Source organism: Petromyzon marinus, chromosome 79, assembly GCF_048934315.1.
Source record: "Petromyzon marinus isolate PM22_M1 ecotype Great Lakes invasive population chromosome 79, UKy_Petmar_22M1.pri1.0, whole genome shotgun sequence".
NCBI classification, from domain to species: Eukaryota; Metazoa; Chordata; class Hyperoartia; order Petromyzontiformes; family Petromyzontidae; genus Petromyzon; species Petromyzon marinus.
Window position 1 is genome coordinate 3,144,120 of NC_133745.1, and position 19,909 is coordinate 3,164,028.

Genomic DNA, 19,909 nt, shown 5'->3' on the forward strand with positions numbered 1-19,909 from the left:
ACTAAAACCCGCCACCACTAAAACCCGCCACCACTAAAACCCGCCACCACTAAAACCCGCCACCACTAAAACCCGCCACCACTAAAACCCGCCACCACTAAAACCCGCCACCACTAAAACCCGCCACCACTAAAAGCCGCCACCACTAAAACCCGCCACCACTAAAACCCGCCACCACGCTCCTCAGGCCTCCTCACCTGGTCAGGAGCAGTAGAAGAACTCGCAGGTTCGCCATCGTTAAACAAATCGGCTGCGTCGCCTCCCTTCGCCCACGGCACCCCCTTTTATATTGAGAGCCCTCAGCGATCCCGATCCAGATTAGATCAGAGCCACCCACGCATTGTCTCATCAGCGAGATTTTATCAGAACATATCCACCCACGCATTGTCTCATCAGCGAAATTTTATCAGAACATATCCACCCACGCATTGTCTCATCAGCGAGATTTTATCAGAGCAGATCCACTCACTCATTGTCACATCGGTAGATGTTTGCTCGATGTCGGCACAAGTGCATGGGTGAGAGCTGCACCGCAATCACGCAGCACGTACGCAGGAGTTAATTGGCTCATTACTGAAACCGAATGAGCCCGCGCGCAGATAAAAGCCACGAGTCGGGACAGTGGCTGCGTTGGCTCTGCTGGTGCCGTGCTAAGTCTCGGTTTTTGTTGTCCTTGCGATGGAGACTACGAGGGCTTTGTTCGCGGTCTTGGGGTTGTTGTGTCTTGCCTCTGGTAAGTGGAGTTTGGTCGAAATATGCACTTACGAACTTGTTTTTTGTCGTTCTATGCAACTACCGTGTTGCCTGATAAGAACACCATAATATACCCGTACTAACAATGGGTTTGCTAATGTGGCGTGGTGGTTAATTCACTGTTCCATATACCTGAACACCAATTTGCGTCCCGGTAATGTTAACATCGGCGACAAGTGTCTAGACCTGGGCTTTGCCCTAATTCAGCCCGTACTGATCTGTATGGTCAAACTGACGACAGCAGTGTGCAAGACTTGATCCAATAGTGGATTGCCAAAACGTATTCTTAACCTGTCTTAACGCGTGTATTAAGTTACTGAGGTGCTACTGGGGAATTCGAACCCTAGTATTCGCAGCTCCGTGTGGATGATTGTGACTGCGAGTTTCTGAGACTTTCTACGGCTTCACTCACCACCTGTGTCACTGTTTGGGTAACTCTCGCGCCTCGTCCCGTGTGGCACTGCCAGCTACAGTGGCCACCTCCGCCACGGTGAGTGTGGTGTGTGACGAGGCGACGCTCACGCTGACCGTGAGCAGGGACCTGTTCGGCACGGGTCACCTGGCCCAGGCGAGTGACCTGTCCCTGGGGGTGCCAGCCTGCCCCGTCACTGGGAGCGACGCCCTTGCTGGGACGGTGACGTTCCTCTACGCACTGGAAAGCTGTGGCAGCAGCCTCCAGGTAACTGGCTGCTAATGCTGCTGTAACATAATCTTCGCAATCCAACTGCTTTATTTTTTGGGCCGAGTGTAGATGCATAAGAACTACAATTCCGCATTCGAGTCGAGCCAGACTTCTTCAATAACAGCGGGGTGTATTGCTTTGAAGTCCCCTTGGTATTTGTAGATCGGTCATTGTATTATTATAAGGTCTGTTCTGGATGATCAGTCGTTCATTAGAGCGTTTTTATTCTCCCATTCTACATCAGGAATCTGCATTTGCCATGGTTTGTGTGGATGTGTTTTTTTATGGTGAACATGAGCTAGGTAAATTATTTAAACCAAGGAACTGCTGCATTGGGTCTTTCAAGTTGTTTGAACTTTTATTTTATTCCAATAGTATCTCACTGGGTAATAAATCCCACGTCTTCCTCTCTTCTTAGATGAGTGCAGAGCTGCTGTCTTACGAGAACTACCTCTACTACCGCCCCACGTCTAACACGGGCATTATCCGCACAAACTACGTCGCCGTGCCGGTCGTTTGCCGCTATCCCAGGCGAGTTGACCAACAGTCTCTTGTTGAAAATTGCTTAATTTTGATCTCCAGCTAAACTTCTTGCTATTCTACCTCTGGCGTTAAAACTCCGTGCCTTTTTCTTATTGTTTAGCTTTGCAAGGCCTGAATTGCAATAAAGCCAAAATTACAGCGATTTAATCCACGCATGGAAAGTCTCCCTGTGCAGTCTGTCATGGTTTTTGGTGCAAAATTTACTGATGCGTACACAGCAATCGCCTGTGTCGTGCCCTGCCTAAAACATCCTGCCTTGCACGTATCCACGCCTGAAGTGGTGCATGCATTGCATACTGTGTGAACCACGGTCCCCTTAATTCTACTCCATTGCATAGCATTCTTTGCACCAAGTCTCGTACTTGCTCTTATTTGGTCCTCATCGGTTATACTTCTTGCACTTTGCGATGGTAAATATACTCTGAAAATATGGTTATGTATATCTTCGCTTGTCTATTTTTTGCAAGATGTTAACGGCATTGCCACAATAATCTGGTCACAATTAGTGCTATTGAGAATCACCCACCTCTGCTCGTTGTAGAGAATGTATGCCTGATCTTCTCCTCGCTGCAGGAAGGGAAACGTGTCCAGCAATGCCATCAAACCCACATGGATCCCCTTCAGCAGCGCCAAGGTTATGCAGCAGCAGCTGAGCTTCACGCTGAGGCTCATGACCGGTCAGTGGTGATGTTAGGACTTTGCCTATTCTGCACATGGCTGCTACAAAGGATGGCAGTTTAGATTATAAACCCTTCAAGATGTTTGCTTTGTATTAAAGAATAGGTCCGATATATGACCGAGGTCCCTAAAACTTTGAGGTTTAAGAATAGGTTTCTCTTTTCTGCCAACAAAACAGGTGTTAAGATGTTAAAACGCCAAACTGAAACGTTTTGCAAGGAATCTTGTCTGCATTTAAACACAATGCTTGTGGTCAGAATTCAAATAATAAATGCATTGCCTTTAAAACTGGTCCACACCAGACGGCTTTCTTTTGAGCCTAGAGACTCCGGTGCAAACCAGAGCTTTTTTTCGAGCAATCGGTTTATAAGTTAATGCATATATTATAAGAGTATTCTATTTCCATTATGACCACATTTTGTGGTTAATGCAGACATCATTCCTCGTTAAAGGTTTCAGTTTGGTGTTTTGACATCTTAACACCTGTTGCCAAAAAAAGGTAAACCTATTCTCATTTTGGTACTGACAGAAGATCCCATGATTTATCTGGGATTCTTCCACAAGCAGTGGCGTGAGCAAGCACTTTCCTAGCTGCGCTTTGAGTCTGCACTCGGCCTTGGTAATTGTGTTTTGATAGTGTCTAATTGTTTGTTTTTATTTAGACGACTGGAGTGTGGCGCGACCTTCCACCGTATACCAGCTGGGCCAGACTCTGAATGTCGAGGCGAGCGTGCAGACGGTGAACCACGTTCCACTCAGGATCTTCGTGGTCAGCTGCTTTGCAACCCCGTTTCCAGACAGGAACTCTCCCCTCGGCTACCAAATAATTTCTAACTCTGGGTGAGATTTCTCTCTCTCTCTCTCCTAATCCTGTCTGAATGTTTATGCTCCTTGTCGTAAAGGTGGCATTCCACTGCTTGAGCATACAACAGAGCCTGACCTTGGAATGTTGCTGAATCTTGCTGATGGTTAAGCCTGCCCAGGTATATGGTGAATGCTTTTTGTCATGTGGTGTCGGTCAATACACTACTGATCAGAGATGTTGTATTGTGCGTCATTGACTGCTTTGGTTTGTGGGTGGGAGGAGCCCCTGAAGCGGTGGGGCTCGGTGCAGCATTATACAGTGGAAGAGGAGTATGACATCTCCTAGCGCTGGCTTTCTGCTAGCCTGCCCTATGTAAAGCCACGTGTCATACGTCTACGGTGTCTGTGCAGGTGTCTGGTGGATGGCAAAGTCTCGTATGATGCTCACCTTACTTCTGGGTTCCTGCTCCGGCAAAGTGACAACGTCCTTCGCTTCTTCATAGATTCCTTCCGCTTCCTTGCGACGTTGACCAACAATGGCGATCAGGTGATCCACCGTCATGCAGGCTTCTACAGAAACCACCTTTCAACCACGTGGTAGGCAGTGTGGTTGAGTGAGAAACTCTCTTCCTCTTCTCGGTCCAGGTTTTTGTCTTCTGCCAGCTGAAGGTTGCAGATGTTGCAACATCTCCAACAGCTGTCAATAAAGCTTGCACTTACAGCCCCTCGGCTGCATACAGGTTGGTCTGCTTCCTTGCATTGCCCAGAAATGTTTTTTTTTTTAGCGTCTCCCATCCAATAGCTCAATCCATGCCTTGCATGTGGACTACCATATTGCATGCATGTGTGCTTAACTAGGATCCCCTAGACCTGACTTGGGTTTCTAGCTGCAACTGGTATCATAATTCCTGTGTAGTCCCGCGGGTCTGCTCTTGTTTAGATGTATTCAGGTGGTTATTAGTCATAGCCTGCACTTGTCTTGAGTTTAGCAACAAGTGCAGAAGCCTGCATGCGGTGTCCGTAATTCGTTTGAGCTCCTTTTTAAAAATCTCGGAGCCTGGTAGCCAGAGTTCAAATCTCACTCGTGGCTAATATCAGGAGCATCAACTGAGATCTTCCTTCGTAGATTTTTTTCTCATGCTAATCACTTGGGCTGGCCACAGGCTGCCCCTTGATGCTACAAATACTTGCAATCCTTTTCCTTGAAGGCTCTGACTTTACAGGTCGGGTGCTGTCCATACAGTTTAACAAAACTACGCCCAGAGTTGGATTCCTGGCCACTGCTCCCATCGAGTGGTATTGTCGCCATCAGTCTGGTCGAGCGTGGTGCTGGCCAAATGGTACACCACTGTACGTTGCTTGCCCTAAACAGGTGCTCGATTGGCACTTTCCTCAAATGTGAACGGATACGCGTGAGCATTGCCTGTGCCACTACAGACGCCGTTTGTGTGCAATGCAGGTGGGTCTCTGCTGATGGCTTGGACTCGGTGTGCAGCTGCTGCGAGTCCACGTGCCCCAGTGGAAGAAGGCGCAGGGATGCGGCAGCAGTGACTGGTGAGTACAGCCGTCATCATCGGCCATTTTTAGTCTTGTACAGGAGACCCTTGAATATCAAGGGAGTGTAGTTCTTGGAAAGTGTCATTTAAAGCCAAACTGACTTTCACTATGTAAACCTTACCTAGATAATGGTGTTAGGTATGTGGCAATTAAAAATGGAGGCATCACCATTGAAATAAGTACTATAATGTGCCAAGTAAACTAAATTGACATTGTAAAAAACATTCCCATACAATAAATGGCAGGTAAATACTGTCCTTGCAATTGTATGCGCGGATGAAGTAGTAGTACAATGCTAAAAACTCTCCAACCAGAATTCAATTTCTGCTTCTCCCTCCCCCCGCCCCAACACCAGGTAATACTGCTCCGAACTGGTCTTGGGCCTCCCCAAGGTCTATTTAAGCCTTGTTAAATGAATACTTGGTGCAATGTGTAAAATGTCGCCCCAAGTGAAACCAACATGGCCAAGTCCAATTCTGTCTAACGGCACTTGCCCCAACAATGTAATAGGCAAGATGCTTACACGGCAAAGGTTGAAGTGTCACTGCCTGCCTCGCATCTGTCGTCCGCTCTGCATTTCTATTGGCTGATGATGCAGGAAATGTGGGAAAAAATATACCCATGGAAGGCTGACGCAAGCCCCCGTAATGGCTAAATTGGTATACAAAGCAATTGTGCATGATTGCTCAAACTATATAAAGCTACGGCATTTACGGGTCGCCTGTACTGCAAATTGCGTGGCATATGATTTGTGGGGATTTCCCGAGTAGGATGACTTTATTTTTGCAAAACGATGATGCTTTATGAAAGGACATTAATGTAATTTTCTTGCGTCTGAATTTGATAGCTTGCATACAAAGGCTTTAACATTAAGCTTTGCTGCGTAGGATTCTTTGCAAACTGCAAGTATTCTTAGTTTTTTCGGTAAAGTCACGTTGAAGAGAAACAACAAAATAACAAAATATATATTATTTTGTTGTTTCTCTTCAACGTGACTTTACCGAAAAAACTAAGAATATGAATTACTGCAGTCACGAAAGCTTTAAATCAAAATTTAAACTGCAAGTACTTAACATTTCCTCCGTGGAGCCGCATTAGGATGTGCTAATGCCCCCTCCTACACTCCAAATGGACGCTGCTGCATATATTCTTGAGAAAAAAATGTCTAAATTAATGAAATTATGTCAATTCATGGTCTGTATTACCAAATATTGCCAGTACAATGATTCTCGCTTTAACTGATTGTGTTTGAGTAATTCCGTGAGGTCCCAGAATTCAGATCTCACCACGGTCTAATTAAGATTACTATGCATGCACTTAGGAACCACTCACTCTTCTGTGCTAAGCAACCGTAATATCTAAGAACACTTTAATATGCGAACACCCTTATCGGAATTGTCAACACGGTACTCCTGAAAATGGCCTACTTATCCGTACAATTAACCATCATGGTTACGTTTGTTAATACTGAGCAACAGAACAATTGACCAACTCCTCGGAGCAGCGCGATAATAGATGTCTGTAACAATGATTATTCATACGGAACGTGCTAAAGAACATGTGCCCAAGGGCAAAAGTAAACGTCAATGAATTCATTGGTAAGATTGTGCACTTAACGAAATGCCCTGAAACGGTAAAGGGGATGTGTGCCTGTTTGGCTATCAGATACTTAGCAATTGGCTAATGGGGCATCAAAAAGAAGAATCTCAACGCCATAGTATTCCAATGAGTGGTAAATTCGTAACATAGATGCTTGTATATATTTAGCGTCAGCAATTAATTAATTGGTAAGGTTATGCAATTAACAAAACGAATGACTAAAATTACTTTTAAACGACCGCATTCGTGTAACGCAAGCGACGGAACAATGCTCTCCACGATCGGAAAATCCTTAACATGCCACCTTGGCATGGCAACCCTCTTTGAAACGCAGAACTTTTTGTAACAATCTTCGTCCCATATTCTTAGTTTTTTCGGTAAAGTCACGTTGAAGAGAAACAACAAAATAATAATATATATATAACAATAAAAAAATTCTCACGACGTTTCGACCACAACTCAAACGGTCATCTTCAGATGTGGTGGTTTGCATAAATTTATTTTTAAACGGCGCATTTATGTATTTAAAAAAAACGTTAGCGTCACGCGCAGCGATTTGGCAGTTTACCCAGGACTAGTCCATCTATATTTTGAAAAGAGGAGGGGGGGAGAATTTTTTTATAATGTATGCTGTCTGAAAGCCACTAAGCGCGAACAATCAATTAAGAACTGAAATGGTTTATCAAATCTTTCCAATGATTGCTAAGATAGAATCCATCTTCTCGGTTGAAATTGTCTCTGCTTGTATATGTGGATAGCCTCATGAACGAATCTCTCATGGAAGCCAGATGGCTTACAAAGAACCTCTGTCTTGGAAAAGTCAATGGCATGTGAGCCTACTGAATTAGAACAATGATCTGCTACGGCCGAGGTGTTGGTCCTACCGTGTTTAAGGTCTGCTTTGTGTTCATGAATGCGGTCCGAGACATGGCGTTTGGTTTCTCCAATGTAACTACTACCACAGAGGCAACTTGGTTTGTAGACACCAAGGTATTGTATGTCCGGAATCGCATCTTTTACAGACGGAACCAGATCACGGATTTTATGTAATGTGTTGAAAAGGACCTGGATCTTGTGTTTATTCAAGATTTTGGAGATCTTTTTTTGTGATCCCAGCAATGTAGGGTAAAGTGGTGGTTTTGAAAGGCTCCTCAAGAGGGTTCTTCTTCATGGTTTGAGTGATAGCTTTGCGGATTGTATAGTCGGAGTAACCATTGGCCCTAAGAGCTTGGTGTACGTGCTTGAGTTCACTGCTTATGTGTTCCTGGTCGGATATGCATTGGGCTCGATGATACAGAGTCTTGATGAAAGAATTATTCTGTGATGGATGGTGGTGGGAATCCGGTTTCAGATAAGCATCCGTATGGGTAGCTTTCCTGTAGACAGAGTGGCTCATTGAACCATCAGGTCTCTTTTTAATTAGGACATCCAAAAAAGGTATATTGCCATCTATTTCGACTTCCATGGTAAATCTGATGGCTGGGTGTATGGAATTGATGTGGTCGAAGAATTGGTCTAGAGCAGGCCGGCCATGTGGCCAGATGACAAGTGTCATCCACGTACCTCTTCCATAAGGTTGGGCGCAGAGTTGCAGTCTGGATGGCGTCAGTCTCAAATTTCTCCATGAAAATGTTAGCTATAACTGGAGAAAGGGGGGAGCCCATTGGGGTGCCCACAGTTTGTTTGTAGAAAGTTCCATTCCAAGTGAAGTATGTATTGGTTAAACAGTGTCTCACCAGGGGGGGTACCTCAGTGTTTAGTCCTTGATGAACCAAGTCTTCAATGATTGCAATGGTGTCGGGTACAGGAACCTTGGTGAATAAGGAAACTACATCAAAACTGACAAGCAGGTCGTCTGGGGACAGGGAAATACCCTTGATTGTCGATACCAGGTGAGTAGAATTTTGTACCGCAGAGGTGGTCTTTCCAGTGAAAGGACGCAAAAAGATGACCGTTTGAGTTATGGTAGAAACGTCGTGAGAATTTTTTATTGTTGTATATATATTTTATTATTTTGTTTCTCTTCAACGTGATTTCACCGAAAAAACTAAGAATATAAATTACTGCAGTCACGAAAGCTTTAAATCAAAATCTTCGTCCCGTTATGCGCGTCTTGCCAACTGAGTTGGCGGCTTCCAAGGTTGTGGCGTTCTTTCTACCGAAAATGCCTCGGTTCGGCGTGTCACACAAGGCGCCCTCGCCTGCTGTTTGTCAGTCTCTCAACCGCTCGGTGGTTGAGTCGCCACGATGCTCATGCTGTCATCGGTGCCCGTGCTGGCAGGGATGATGGGGGTCTGCCTCGGGCTGCGTCAATGTGCGTGATGATGACGTCGGCACTCGCAGCTCATCCAATGGCTGCAAAGCTTCACCCCCCCCCCCCCCCCTCCTTGGCACCAGACCCTGTTGATCCTTGTAGACGCGACCTTTGCTGGAGTTTGCTCGGGTTTGCGAGTCCGCACGCGCGTGGTTAATCATTAGCTGCTGCGTTGCTGGTCCTAAGAAGTAGCAGCTGGCTAGCGCGACTACCCTTCCTTCAGGAGGGTTCCTGCCGCTGTCGGCTGCTATTCACAGGTCCTCGCTGAATTTGCAGACTTCTAAACATGTATTTGCACGCCATCTTAGCATCTCGCAACTCTTTGAACTTGGTGCAATACAACTGGTGGCAGTCCTCAACTCAACATCACGATGAAAGTAATAAGACTTTCAGCGATACTCTGTCAGAGCCGCACTTGGCAACACGTCGCCCCTCTTCTGCGAGACTCCACATCCATGGTTGATTTCGCGGACCATACACGGGAGCTTGCCGTTGCAAGACTTATTTTCTTATTTGGCTTAATTATATCCGAATTTCTCCCACCTCGGCTCGTCTTCTCATGGACTGGAATTCCTTTGATTTTTCGGCCAGCCTTTCTGACCGTTTGTTCGGTGTGCCTTCGAATTTATTTTTCAAGTAATTTCCTAAATCGCATCAAGGCCTGGCACCTCTTTGCCCCCTTCCTCCAGCCATCTGTGGAAACGTATGCTTTAAATTGCCCCAAGTAATTCTAGTTTCACAACTTTCAGCAGCAATTAGTCTGGGGGGGGGGGCATGTGACTGACCATTTGTGCCCCAGTGCTACAAGCCGATTAAAGCATGAGAAAAAGAAATGGGCAAAATCACTGGTAATATGGACTACAAAAAACCAAGCTCTAAAGCCTGGGCATTCGCCACATGACCAATGTGGTTCTCTTACTCAGGACCGTCGTATGCGGTTGAAGATGTGATGCTGGGCCCCATCGTGATTGCCAAGCCCTTCTCAGATAATGCTGAGCCAAGCAGCCCTGCAAAACAGCAGCAGCCACGGGTTTCTGCATCCAAAGGTAAAGCTACCAGATTTTTTCATGGCACTTTTCTAGTCTCAGGGTAAAAGCGATTAGTTTTCATACTTTGATTCTGGCATGAAGGTGATGTATCTGCTCACCCAGAGATCTAAATGCTCTGATGCATGGATTGTCTTTGTACTGTTCGCCTTTTGCGGTTTTCTGGTTTGACTCGGACTAGGCCATGAAGGTTGTCTCTGTAGACCAATTCGTTTCAAAGATGATACCTTTATGTAAAAAGACTGTTCACCAAAAGTACGTGTGGTTAATCCAGACTTAATTCCTTGTAAAAGGTATCTATTTGGTGTAAATATATGACCACCTGTTTTATTGCCAGAAAGGATAAAACCTTTTTTACATACCAGCTGATTCAATTAAGGCTATACCAGGACGTCCATGAGGCAATGACTCTCTGGTTGACCTCTTGGATTAGCAGTCTGTAATACTTAATCTCTATACGGAACTTTATGCAATTTGGGGAGGAAGCAATTTTGTTTTTCGAGGTACAAAACACGGATATTACAGCAGTGCCTAACAGATATTGCCATGATCCTCCTTAAATGTCCTTTGGACGTCAGCTGTAAACATATTTAAGATGGCAAGCTGTTTTTTAAATGAGCTAAGATGTGTGATCATGCTGAACTCAACCCATCCACCAGTGTTAAATGGCCAACCCTTGGTGAGTGACATATTTGAACGGCACGCCTTTCACACCTTGACAAATACTTGGACAGGTCAAATTCCCCCACAACCTCCGGCATGTGGAAACCCTAGCTTAACAGCTCCGCAGTTAGCCACCAGCCCTTTCTCTCAATTGGTGTTTTACAGGTGCTGCTCCCATCCTTGGTCTGGGAGTGGCTGCGCTGGTGATGGCTGTTGCGGCAAGCGCCACGGTGGCTTTGTTTGTTTCGAAGAGGCGTCACGCGACTCCTTCAAAGGGATTAGAAACGAGCTTCTAATCTTCAGTTGCTTTGCTTAACATATGATAATAAAACTCTGGTGCATTACTGCTTCTGGTCTTGTGGGGTCTTTGCTTGGTGTTGCGAGCACTTCGTGTAACTACGCCATACCGCAGTTCATGAGGGTGAGTATGGAAACGATTAGGTGGTCTCCAATTCATGCGTGCCAGGACTAGTGGGATGTACCTAAGAAGTATGGACAATTTTTTTTTTAAACCTTCCCAATTGTCCTAACTGGCAGTCATTCTTTGCCATGTACAATGGAGCAGTTGACCAATTTCACGTAAGAAATGCATTCTTATGCCACTTTACTCTGCTATAAAATGGCGCCTGAAGTTTACAACGGTTGCAGTAATTGGGCATTGTTGGTACATTACAAAGACGGGCAATGTGTAAGGTACAACAACCGTGCAAAAAAATAGGAGGGGGGGGGGCATGGGGGTAGATGGGCATTTTAAATGGAGGGTGTTAGGGGAAATATAGTGAACCGAATGTGGGAGACTGAGGGCGGAGACGGAAGCGTGGAAGGGGGTGGGCAAAAGAGGCCCCTAAAATCAAAGCATGTAGCTAATGGGCATATTATACTATCCATACACCATTCCGTTTGTGCTCCTGCTTTACCACTGAGGGGCTAGACCCCTCTTCGGTCCCTGGCTCCCCCAATCCGGCCAGCTCGTATCGGGCTCTGTATAAGAGGGGACCACCTGGCCTAGAACCTCTCCTCCTTTTTCTTACGCTTAGAACTCAAATGTTCAAGGACTGCATGTGCTGTTTCTTTCTTCGCACTTTCTGTTCATAGGTGGCGTTGTAGCCACTTCGAAAGGGTTTAGCCACCAATCAATCGTCCACGTACAAGTAAGCACTGCCACCACCCCTCAGCAAGTGCTCTGCTCATGAAGGTCAAGCATGAGTCTTGCAGAGGAGACCCACCCCCGTCACTGGCCACTGTCCCTGCGACATTAAATATTTGCAGAACCATGACCAATCTGAGCTTCCATATTGCACAATTTAATTTTCAAATTGGGACATTCAACGCGCAAGGTCATCTTGTCTTTGTCACAGGATCTTTAACGTCTCCTGAAATAGTAGAAATGCGGTTTATGGCTAATGTAAACACGGGGTTAACCAAGGTGGGTCCCTTCACTGGTACGTCTGCAAAACGCCCTGCAATCTTTCTGCCGTGAGGGCGTGGTGCATGCCTTTGGCGGGTGGTGTCTGTTTACCAGGATGGTTCTTCAATGCCGCTTCCTTGGAAGTGGAGACCTGCAGCTTGGAGTGCAGGTGAGCACTCTCCCACCGCCACCTCCAGCCACTGCCACTGGACCCCTCTCCCTGCTGCTCCAGGTCTTCACTGGTGAGTGCTGCCCTCTCCCACACCATGCACATCGGAGCAAACAAATTGCACTTTAGGGAACACGGGTTGTGATGTCGCTCTACCCAGGGAAGACTTGGGTCCGTATTTTCCGTATTAGCTCTGGCTCGAGCTTATTTTATCCAGTGCTGAGATGGAGCTCAACCCTGGTTTAATGTCCACCGATTGCAGGCTGCATGAGATTTTTGGATCCATCTGCAGTATTAATCGGCAAACCACTGCAACAAACGGATGACATGCTAGGCTGTGCTGCCAGAGTATTGTGAACCTGCCAATATGGTTCATAGTTAGCCACAATTGAACTAGAACGACTTGCACATTCTCCATGGTACGACGTGCAACTTCAAATGCTATTTTCTGCTGAGGTTTTGAATCTAGCAGCTACCAGCTGAAACCATTTTGTTAGTGTGCAGCCGACATTGAAAGGGATGACGATTCCCTTAATTGCCATGGCGCTACCAAATGCGTCGTTTGCACAACCCATCAACCAAAACGGTCTCCTTGAGGGAACTTTGAAGGAAAATTGGACTGCTTTCTTGGCCTCATTTGTCCAGGTCACCTTTGCTTGTACGAATGCTTTTCAATAGCTTAATTAGTTACCAATTGGCTAAAAATGGGACTTGGCGCTTGGCCAACTGTTGCCACCCGATTCCCACCACCTCCGTGTGAAACCACGTGCCCGTTTAAAACATCTACAGGCTTTGAGAGATGATGTTGTATACACAGCATGTAGCCAACCATGCTAATCGGAGGTGAGGGTGACAGAATTTATTCTGAAAATACAAATGAAATGTTAACCACTTTCTATACCAGGAAAATGTTACGATAATGTGTGCCCGAGTAACAATTCAAAGTTATGCACACGTTTTAGAGGGCTTTGTGCTTTTGCCTTGTCCATGTGCTGTAAACAAGACCTTTTACACCACTAATCCACATGCCTTGTGAACCGTCTCCGCACGCTGCCAGACAACTCCTACACCACGCCGTACCAGCCCTGGCAGTACCCGCTGGTGACGCTTCTGGGCACGCCGCTCTACGTGCAGGCGTCACTGCTGCACCGCTCTGACCCCACGCTGGCACTCTTCCTGAAGGACTGCTGGGCCACGCCCACGGCAGATGACGCCGACCCCACGCAGTGGAAGCTTGTGGCGGATGGGTAAGGCTGGGGGTGGGGTAGTGCTCTCTAAACCCTCTCACTGCCACAGCAGGGCATGCAGAGGCAAACTCGTTCAAGGCATTGGTTAGTTGTTTTTCCCCCACGTAAGCAGAGTTTTGCTAATTACGTCCCTTTTTCAATGACAACGGTTCGTGTAATGGTGACCAAGTACTGGTGTCGTTTTAAAAAAGATTACAGTGCCATCCCCAAATGTCGATGGCCACAATGCTCCTTGGGTTGATGTTCTGGATGTTAACACAGCCACCATCTGCCTCCCAAAGATGGTGGTTTGTACAAGGCCGACCACATGCAGTGATGGTTGCATCGGACATGGTGCACTGATATTGGCATTTGGGCTGCCTTGCTGGTAGTGAGCACGTCCTGACTTTAAAGCTGGTCTTCATCCTCGCGTGCAGATTTTAAATAAAGATGCGTGCATTCAATCCGATGCATGACACTCGCTTGGACTTGATGGTTTAACGGCCCTGTTTCCTGTGCAGCTGCCCCGTGCAGTCTCCTTGTTGCAGTGTGTCCTTCCCTGGTGTCGCCGACCTGCCGCTGCCTTCTCACTACAAGCGCCTGGCGCTCCAGGCCTTCGCCTTCATGAACTCTGACCGCAGCACCACCCGTGACCTCGTGAGTGCCCGATTCTTTCCATCCATTTGAAACCAGGTCCCCATGGAGGGATGAAGTTAGGGGCGGAGCCAGGATTTCAGGCCGGGGTGACATTCAACATTATAGTTTCAAGAATGATCAGTCGGCTGAACTAGACGCCATCGGTTGGTGACACACTCTGACAATGCAATTGCACGGAGTACGCCAGACCGAATGTCGTACACTTATACGCAGAATGTCACCCCTGGCTCCGCCCCCGGATGAAGTGTACTTTTAATTTCGGTTTTTTTAAAGCTTTTCATAACTGCAGGGATTCATTCTATGTTCTTTCAGTAAATTCGCGTACAAGGGAAATAATAAAAATAAAACAAATTATCACGACGTTTCGATTGCAACACAAGCAATCGAGGTGTGAAAACAACAGCAAGAAAATTTGGCTAAAACTGACGCTTTTTTCAAAATTCTTACTGATTTCACACCTAATTGCTTGTGTTGCAATCGAAACGTAACTTTATTTTACTTTTATTATTTCCCTTCTACGTGCCTTTACTGAACAAACCCAGAATATGCCGTGTACTTTGTACAATTAGACAGCCAGAAGGACTACCTAAAACATGGGAACCTTTTCTTACTGGAGCGATGCATTCTGTCTGCCACAGGTTTATCTACACTGCGCTATCGTGGTGTGCGACAGCTCCAGCCCCAACTTTGTCACCGAGTGCAATCGTCAGTGTGGGCGGACCAGGCGCTACAGTGAGTACCACCACGACCTCTATTAAATATCTTGTGCTTATTTACCCAGCAAAGACTCGCAGAGTAACGATTTGTCAAGAGGACAAAGGGGTTTTCATGTTGGGGATAATGTTGCTATGTTATCGTTCCTATTTAGATCACATTAGCTGTGACTTTGCAGACTAGTTTTTGACAAGCCGTGGCGTGCCAAAAATGACCTACCCGTTTGAGTTTCTGAGGAACTTGACTTGAACCATTTGGCGTCCTTTTGTATGGACCAGTGGTCATCAACCAATTTCTGTTCTTGTTCCCGAGCGCAACACCGTCTCTGACGCTTCCAGCGTGGTAGGAAAGCACGTGGTGTCGCTGCAGGGCCCCGTGCTCTTTGAAGAAGCTCCTGTTAACGATGCTGTTCTGCTGTTGCTGGAGGCTCCCTCCTCATCGTGGGCCTCGGCTGGGACTCTGTCCTTTCTCTTCGTCATTGCCACAGCCGTCGTTGCGCTCCTGTCTGCTGCCATTGCCGTCAGGAGGCGCAGGAGTCGGGCTGTGGCGCTCGACGGAAGTGGCTATTGATGACGACTAATTGTGATTTGCTGGAACTTGCATGTCTTGCTGACCATTGTGGTCAAATAAAATGCTTAAATTCGCTACTGCTGTTCTGACCTTTCACAAGGATTGTATGTGTGCAGAATTAGTGCAGCATTTGGCCAAGTCCCTCAATAGCAGCAACTTGTACCAAGGTTTAGGCCATTGCCTTCTTGATGACGAATGAACCAGTACTCTATTTTTATCGGTGATTTTCTTCTAAGTCCTACCTGTAAATAATAGAAAATACACGAACCACGACTTCATAACCTATAGTCTGAAATATCATGGTACAAAATAACGTTGTCCTGAACTGATAACATTTGTAAAATAAATGCCTAATGGCACCCATATGCACTCCCTCTTTGCCTACTGAACGTGATTGGTCTTCCTTTTTGACGCTTTAAACTGAAACTATTGGGTTTACACAGCCAACAAACTAAAACCCCCGAATGAACACTCGCTATTTGTTTGTTTCCTTGGTCCAATATTAACTAAACGCATCAAACTACAATGTACGCTGATCTTGATGAGAACTGAGCCACATGACGCATCTGCACATGCGTGGTTGCCTCGAGCAATGCAAACGGTTGCTTGGTGTTGACGGGAGGTTCCGTGGCGCTAAAGACTCGGTGGCCATTTTGTTTACAAAAAATGTCAAAAAAACCTCCCAAACAAAGAGTGGCAGGCATTGTGGCGTGAAAAACAAATAGAGGAGCTGCGGCTCTCAACAGCAACCAAACAATGAAGTTCGGCAGCACGGGCTGAGTGTAAACTGCAGAGCAGCCTGCATCAAGACAAGCCGGAGACTGCACCGTTAATGTGGCAAGAGCACAGGATTACGACAATCCTGGACAGGATGCATGGAGACAAGCCAGACTGCACAATTGCTTCTGTAGCACGGGCTAAGAAAACACTTTCCAACATGGACTGAACCCTGATGTACCTGCGCTGGTTATTCACTGCCTCACCAACACTTACTTTACCTGGAATGGTACCTTCTACAAACAAAATGAGGGTACCCCTATGGGTCCCCCCTTATCACCAGTGATAGCCAATGTTTTCATGGGGAATTTTGAATCGGACGCCATCCAGACATCCACCCTTCGTCCTTCCCTGTGGAAAAGATGTGGATGATACTTTCGTCATTTGGCCACATGGCCTCCCAGCATTGAACCATTTCCTAGACCACATCAATTCCAGACACCCATCCATCAAATTCACCATGGAAGTGGAGAAAGATGGCAAGTTGCCATTCTTGGATGTTCTTTTTGAGAGGAGGCCTGATGGCTCTTTGAGACATTCTGTTTACAGGAAGGTCACCCACACATTCCTACTTGAAACCTGATTCCCACCATCACCCGGCTCAAAATAATTATCTCATCAAAACACTATACCATAGGACTCATTGCATATCTGACCAACACCACCTGGCCAGTGAATTAAAACATGTACATCTGACCATCAAGATGAACGGATACTCAGACCATACTATCCGCCAAGCTGTGTCACCCACCATACAAAAACAACCACCTAGCAAAAAGTGTTTCGTTGGCTTATTAGCGTTGAGGCTTCTTTAGGGAGGCAGGGAAGGTGTTGCTTGTAGCAACCCGCCAGGATGGTGTGCTTGATGGTAGTTGCGATGATGTTTCTGAATTTTTCAGAGTTATGTGCGGATGTGTAGATATGGTTGATATTTTGAGCGATTAATGCTTCTGATTTCTGATGTAATAAATGGCCAGTTGGTTTTTTAAAAGTTGTAATACAAGCGGTTTTAAATAGTTTGTAAATGCTTGGTGGCGTTGAGGATCAACACAATAGGTAGGTGGTCGGATCCAAGGGCTGTAAAGACTTGCCAGTCGATTGATAAAAGAAGGTTTTTTAACGCAATTGAGATATCTGGTGAGGATGAAGGGCCAGATGACGGAATTATGGTTTGGTTCTTTTCATTGAGTACCCCATAGAGGGAGCCGTTCAAGATATCGGCAATGAGGTCGCCACGTGTATCTGAATGGGGAGAATGCCAAAGTTTGTTGTGGGCTTTGAAATCTCCAATAACAATTGAGTCGTTGTTTGGTAAAAATCGATTTATATTGAACTGATAGTTGCGAGGGCAAGAACTGGTCGGTGGAATGTTGACATTGATTATAGTGAATGGGCCTAGATGGGATTTGATACGGACGCTTGAGACTTCCGTGGTGATATCAGGAGGAGGCATTGGGATTTTAATTTCTTCAAATTGAATACAGTTATGGATGAGGAACGCTAGACCGCCACCAGCTGTTGGTCAGTCTCGACCGAGGAAAGTGAAATTTTGAAAGTTGGGTGGGGGAGAAGTGGATTTTAATTTTGTTTCTTGGATGGCGGTTCATATGAATGGAATTTTGTTGTTGGAAGGTGCTGAGTTCAAGAGATTTGTTGTTGATGCCGTTAATGTTTAGTTAATGGATTTTTAGGTCGTTTAAGTTGTGGACGTTTTGTTGTGGTTGAGGTGGTGGTGCTAGTGTGGTTGTGCAAGGTGAAGTTGTTGAAGTTGATGATGTACAACATTTGCAGAACCAGCCGGAATTTGAACTGGTGATGCGGGCTAAATTAGTGCAGCGTTTGTGGTACCAAGCTTTACAACCGTTGCATTGGATAGAATTTGCATTGAAGTTTTTTGCATTAGCCGCCACAAGGGAAAACGGGCCTGGATTCAATTCTACATCCCGAACAGCCAGCTCCAGTATTCTGGGAGGCCTGGGCTGGCTGGTGACAAAACAGGAAAGTGCGAGGGTTGATGTTTCCATTTGCAAGTGCTTTACTAGTCCCTTTGGTTCTATTCGGTAAAGTCACGTAGGTAAAAAAATAAAACAACAAAAAATCACGACATTTTGGCCACTTGGCCGAAACGTCGTGATTTTCGGCCACTTAGCCGAAACGTCGTGATTTTTGTTGTTTTATTTTTTACCTACGTGACTTTACCGAATAGAACCAAAGAGTATGGATCATTGCAGTCACGAAAGCTTCAAATCTAGAATTGCTTTCCGAGTACTTGTTCTCTCCACTTCGAACAAGCAGCAACACTGGAAAGACTGCATGTGCTTGGAGTGTTCTTTGCCACTTGTCATTAACGGGGGGGGGGGGGGGGGGTGGGGGGGTGGGGGGTGATCCTTTCAGTTGCCCAATGTAGTCTTTCGTGCTATGATGTGAAAGTCTGGAGCAGGGAATGTTGAGGTCTCGTTACCGTGCCACGTTTAGACCCCCAAAGGGTCTCCTACAGACGAGATGTTTGTGCCACATAGATCATTAAAAAAAATCTTGTGGACTAATGGTGAAGTTTTGCAGAATCTAGGCAGAGCCAGAAGGCCTTTGGATATGTGTCTTCCGTGACCAGGGCACCTTGGAAAGCCTGGTGAGTCCTCCATGAATAATTATTTTCCTCATTCGTCAAGTATGCTCGTGTGTGACTTTAAACTGAATGAGTCTTTAAGTGAGAGCTATTGGAACAACTCTTCCGGCTCGTCAGATCTGTCCATATCTCTGCGGTATAATCTCATAGGGCACAAACCTGTCCCACAGTTTATTGGACCCAAACCTAATGACAGAAACCCCTCCTCCCTTGAGATAAGTCTCGGAATGTCTGTAATTAACCCTTTAGTACTTAAAACCAGTCAATGATTGGATAAACTAAAGCCCCCAGATTCTTATCTATGGATTCCTTTATGGCTTCTCTAATCTGAAGGTCTCTGAAATTGAGAGTGGGGATATTATAGCGTCCGCAAGCTTTTAAAAGACATCACCCTCCCGTTTGCATGCAAGAGGTCGTTAACCCTTTCCATCCCACAGGGAAGGGTGAGCCCGATTTCACGTAGTTATTTAAAATATAATTTTTTGGGGCAAATTTTTGTATGGCATGTTTTTTGGTGCGTGGATTTTTTTGTGTTTAAAAATAATACTATGAAATTGACATCAATAAACATGCAAGCAGACAAAAACAAATATCCGACTGTCAACAGTTACTCTATTTACTGTATCATACTACTGCAATCTCGAAGACTGAATAGGGTGATATACATACTATGCATTTGTTTCAATCGCATTTGGCGATCGCTGGACTGATGCAACTTTTTAGACTGGTTCTCCAGTGAATACACGCACTTTTCTCCGGATCGCACTCCATGTATATTTCCTGTTTGTATTGCTTGAGTTATTAGTCATGAAAAATTTATATGTGCAATGATTTTAATTGTTTAAGTTTTATGTATGTCGTGTATAAAGTACTGTATGATAATATTTGACACTTAAATCAATCGTAGCTACTTTTTTTGTCACGCAAATGGTGCCGATCGCCAGACTTTGGAGATGTTTTCTGGTGATTTCCCAATTGCATGCTGGTTTCGCCAGATAGGCCCAGGACCGCCAGATAATCACGCGCCAGATCATCGATGATCAAGTGCAGTCCATCATATGACTTTAGCCCCCAATTTCAGTGACCTGTTTCCCCATAGCGTCGATCCTCTGTGTAGGGGAGT

General features: G+C 45.7%; 3 protein-coding genes across 3 annotated transcripts; all 3 read left to right on the forward strand.

The window, feature by feature from the left end:
• Positions 1–621: 621 nt before the first annotated feature.
• On the forward strand, positions 622–2,120 carry LOC142907434 (zona pellucida sperm-binding protein 3-like). The gene is made up of 3 exons (XM_076056927.1): positions 622–733; positions 1,221–1,432; positions 1,854–2,120. Exons 1-3 carry the CDS (start codon positions 679–681, stop codon positions 2,019–2,021), a joined length of 435 nt encoding a protein of 144 aa, XP_075913042.1. The 5' UTR covers positions 622–678; the 3' UTR covers positions 2,022–2,120.
• Positions 2,121–2,523: 403 nt separating this feature from the next.
• Positions 2,524–10,983, forward strand: LOC142907432 (zona pellucida sperm-binding protein 3-like). Its single transcript, XM_076056925.1, has 7 exons — positions 2,524–2,655; positions 3,319–3,496; positions 3,872–4,007; positions 4,106–4,200; positions 4,920–5,014; positions 9,854–9,976; positions 10,805–10,983. The coding sequence occupies exons 1-7, from the start codon at positions 2,616–2,618 to the stop codon at positions 10,933–10,935; spliced, it is 798 nt and encodes a 265-aa protein (XP_075913040.1). The 5' UTR covers positions 2,524–2,615; the 3' UTR covers positions 10,936–10,983.
• Positions 10,984–11,763: 780 nt separating this feature from the next.
• LOC142907433 (zona pellucida sperm-binding protein 4-like) lies at positions 11,764–15,757 on the forward strand. The gene is made up of 5 exons (XM_076056926.1): positions 11,764–11,790; positions 12,162–12,289; positions 13,274–13,463; positions 13,964–14,099; positions 14,738–15,757. The coding sequence occupies exons 2-5, from the start codon at positions 12,163–12,165 to the stop codon at positions 14,855–14,857; spliced, it is 573 nt and encodes a 190-aa protein (XP_075913041.1). The 5' UTR covers positions 11,764–11,790; position 12,162; the 3' UTR covers positions 14,858–15,757.
• The last annotated feature ends 4,152 nt before the right edge of the window (positions 15,758–19,909 follow it).

What these genes read in the sequence shown, in the direction of transcription:
- LOC142907434 (XM_076056927.1), top strand. Translation starts at nt 679, where the DNA reads ATGGAGACTACGAGGGCTTTGTTCGCGGTCTTGGGGTTGTTGTGTCTT. An exon ending in GTTGTTGTGTCTTGCCTCTG is followed by an intron (nt 734 to 1,220) that starts GTAAGTGGAGTT and finishes TGGCACTGCCAG; the next exon opens with CTACAGTGGCCACCTCCGCC. An exon ending in GCTGTGGCAGCAGCCTCCAG is followed by an intron (nt 1,433 to 1,853) that starts GTAACTGGCTGC and finishes CTCTCTTCTTAG; the next exon opens with ATGAGTGCAGAGCTGCTGTC.
- LOC142907433 (XM_076056926.1), top strand. Translation starts at nt 12,163, where the DNA reads ATGGTTCTTCAATGCCGCTTCCTTGGAAGTGGAGACCTGCAGCTTGGA. An exon ending in GCTGCTCCAGGTCTTCACTG is followed by an intron (nt 12,290 to 13,273) that starts GTGAGTGCTGCC and finishes GCACGCTGCCAG; the next exon opens with ACAACTCCTACACCACGCCG. An exon ending in GCAGCACCACCCGTGACCTC is followed by an intron (nt 14,100 to 14,737) that starts GTGAGTGCCCGA and finishes TGTCTGCCACAG; the next exon opens with GTTTATCTACACTGCGCTAT.
- LOC142907432 (XM_076056925.1), top strand. Translation starts at nt 2,616, where the DNA reads ATGCAGCAGCAGCTGAGCTTCACGCTGAGGCTCATGACCG. An exon ending in CACGCTGAGGCTCATGACCG is followed by an intron (nt 2,656 to 3,318) that starts GTCAGTGGTGAT and finishes GTTTTTATTTAG; the next exon opens with ACGACTGGAGTGTGGCGCGA. An exon ending in TGACCAACAATGGCGATCAG is followed by an intron (nt 4,008 to 4,105) that starts GTGATCCACCGT and finishes TTCTCGGTCCAG; the next exon opens with GTTTTTGTCTTCTGCCAGCT.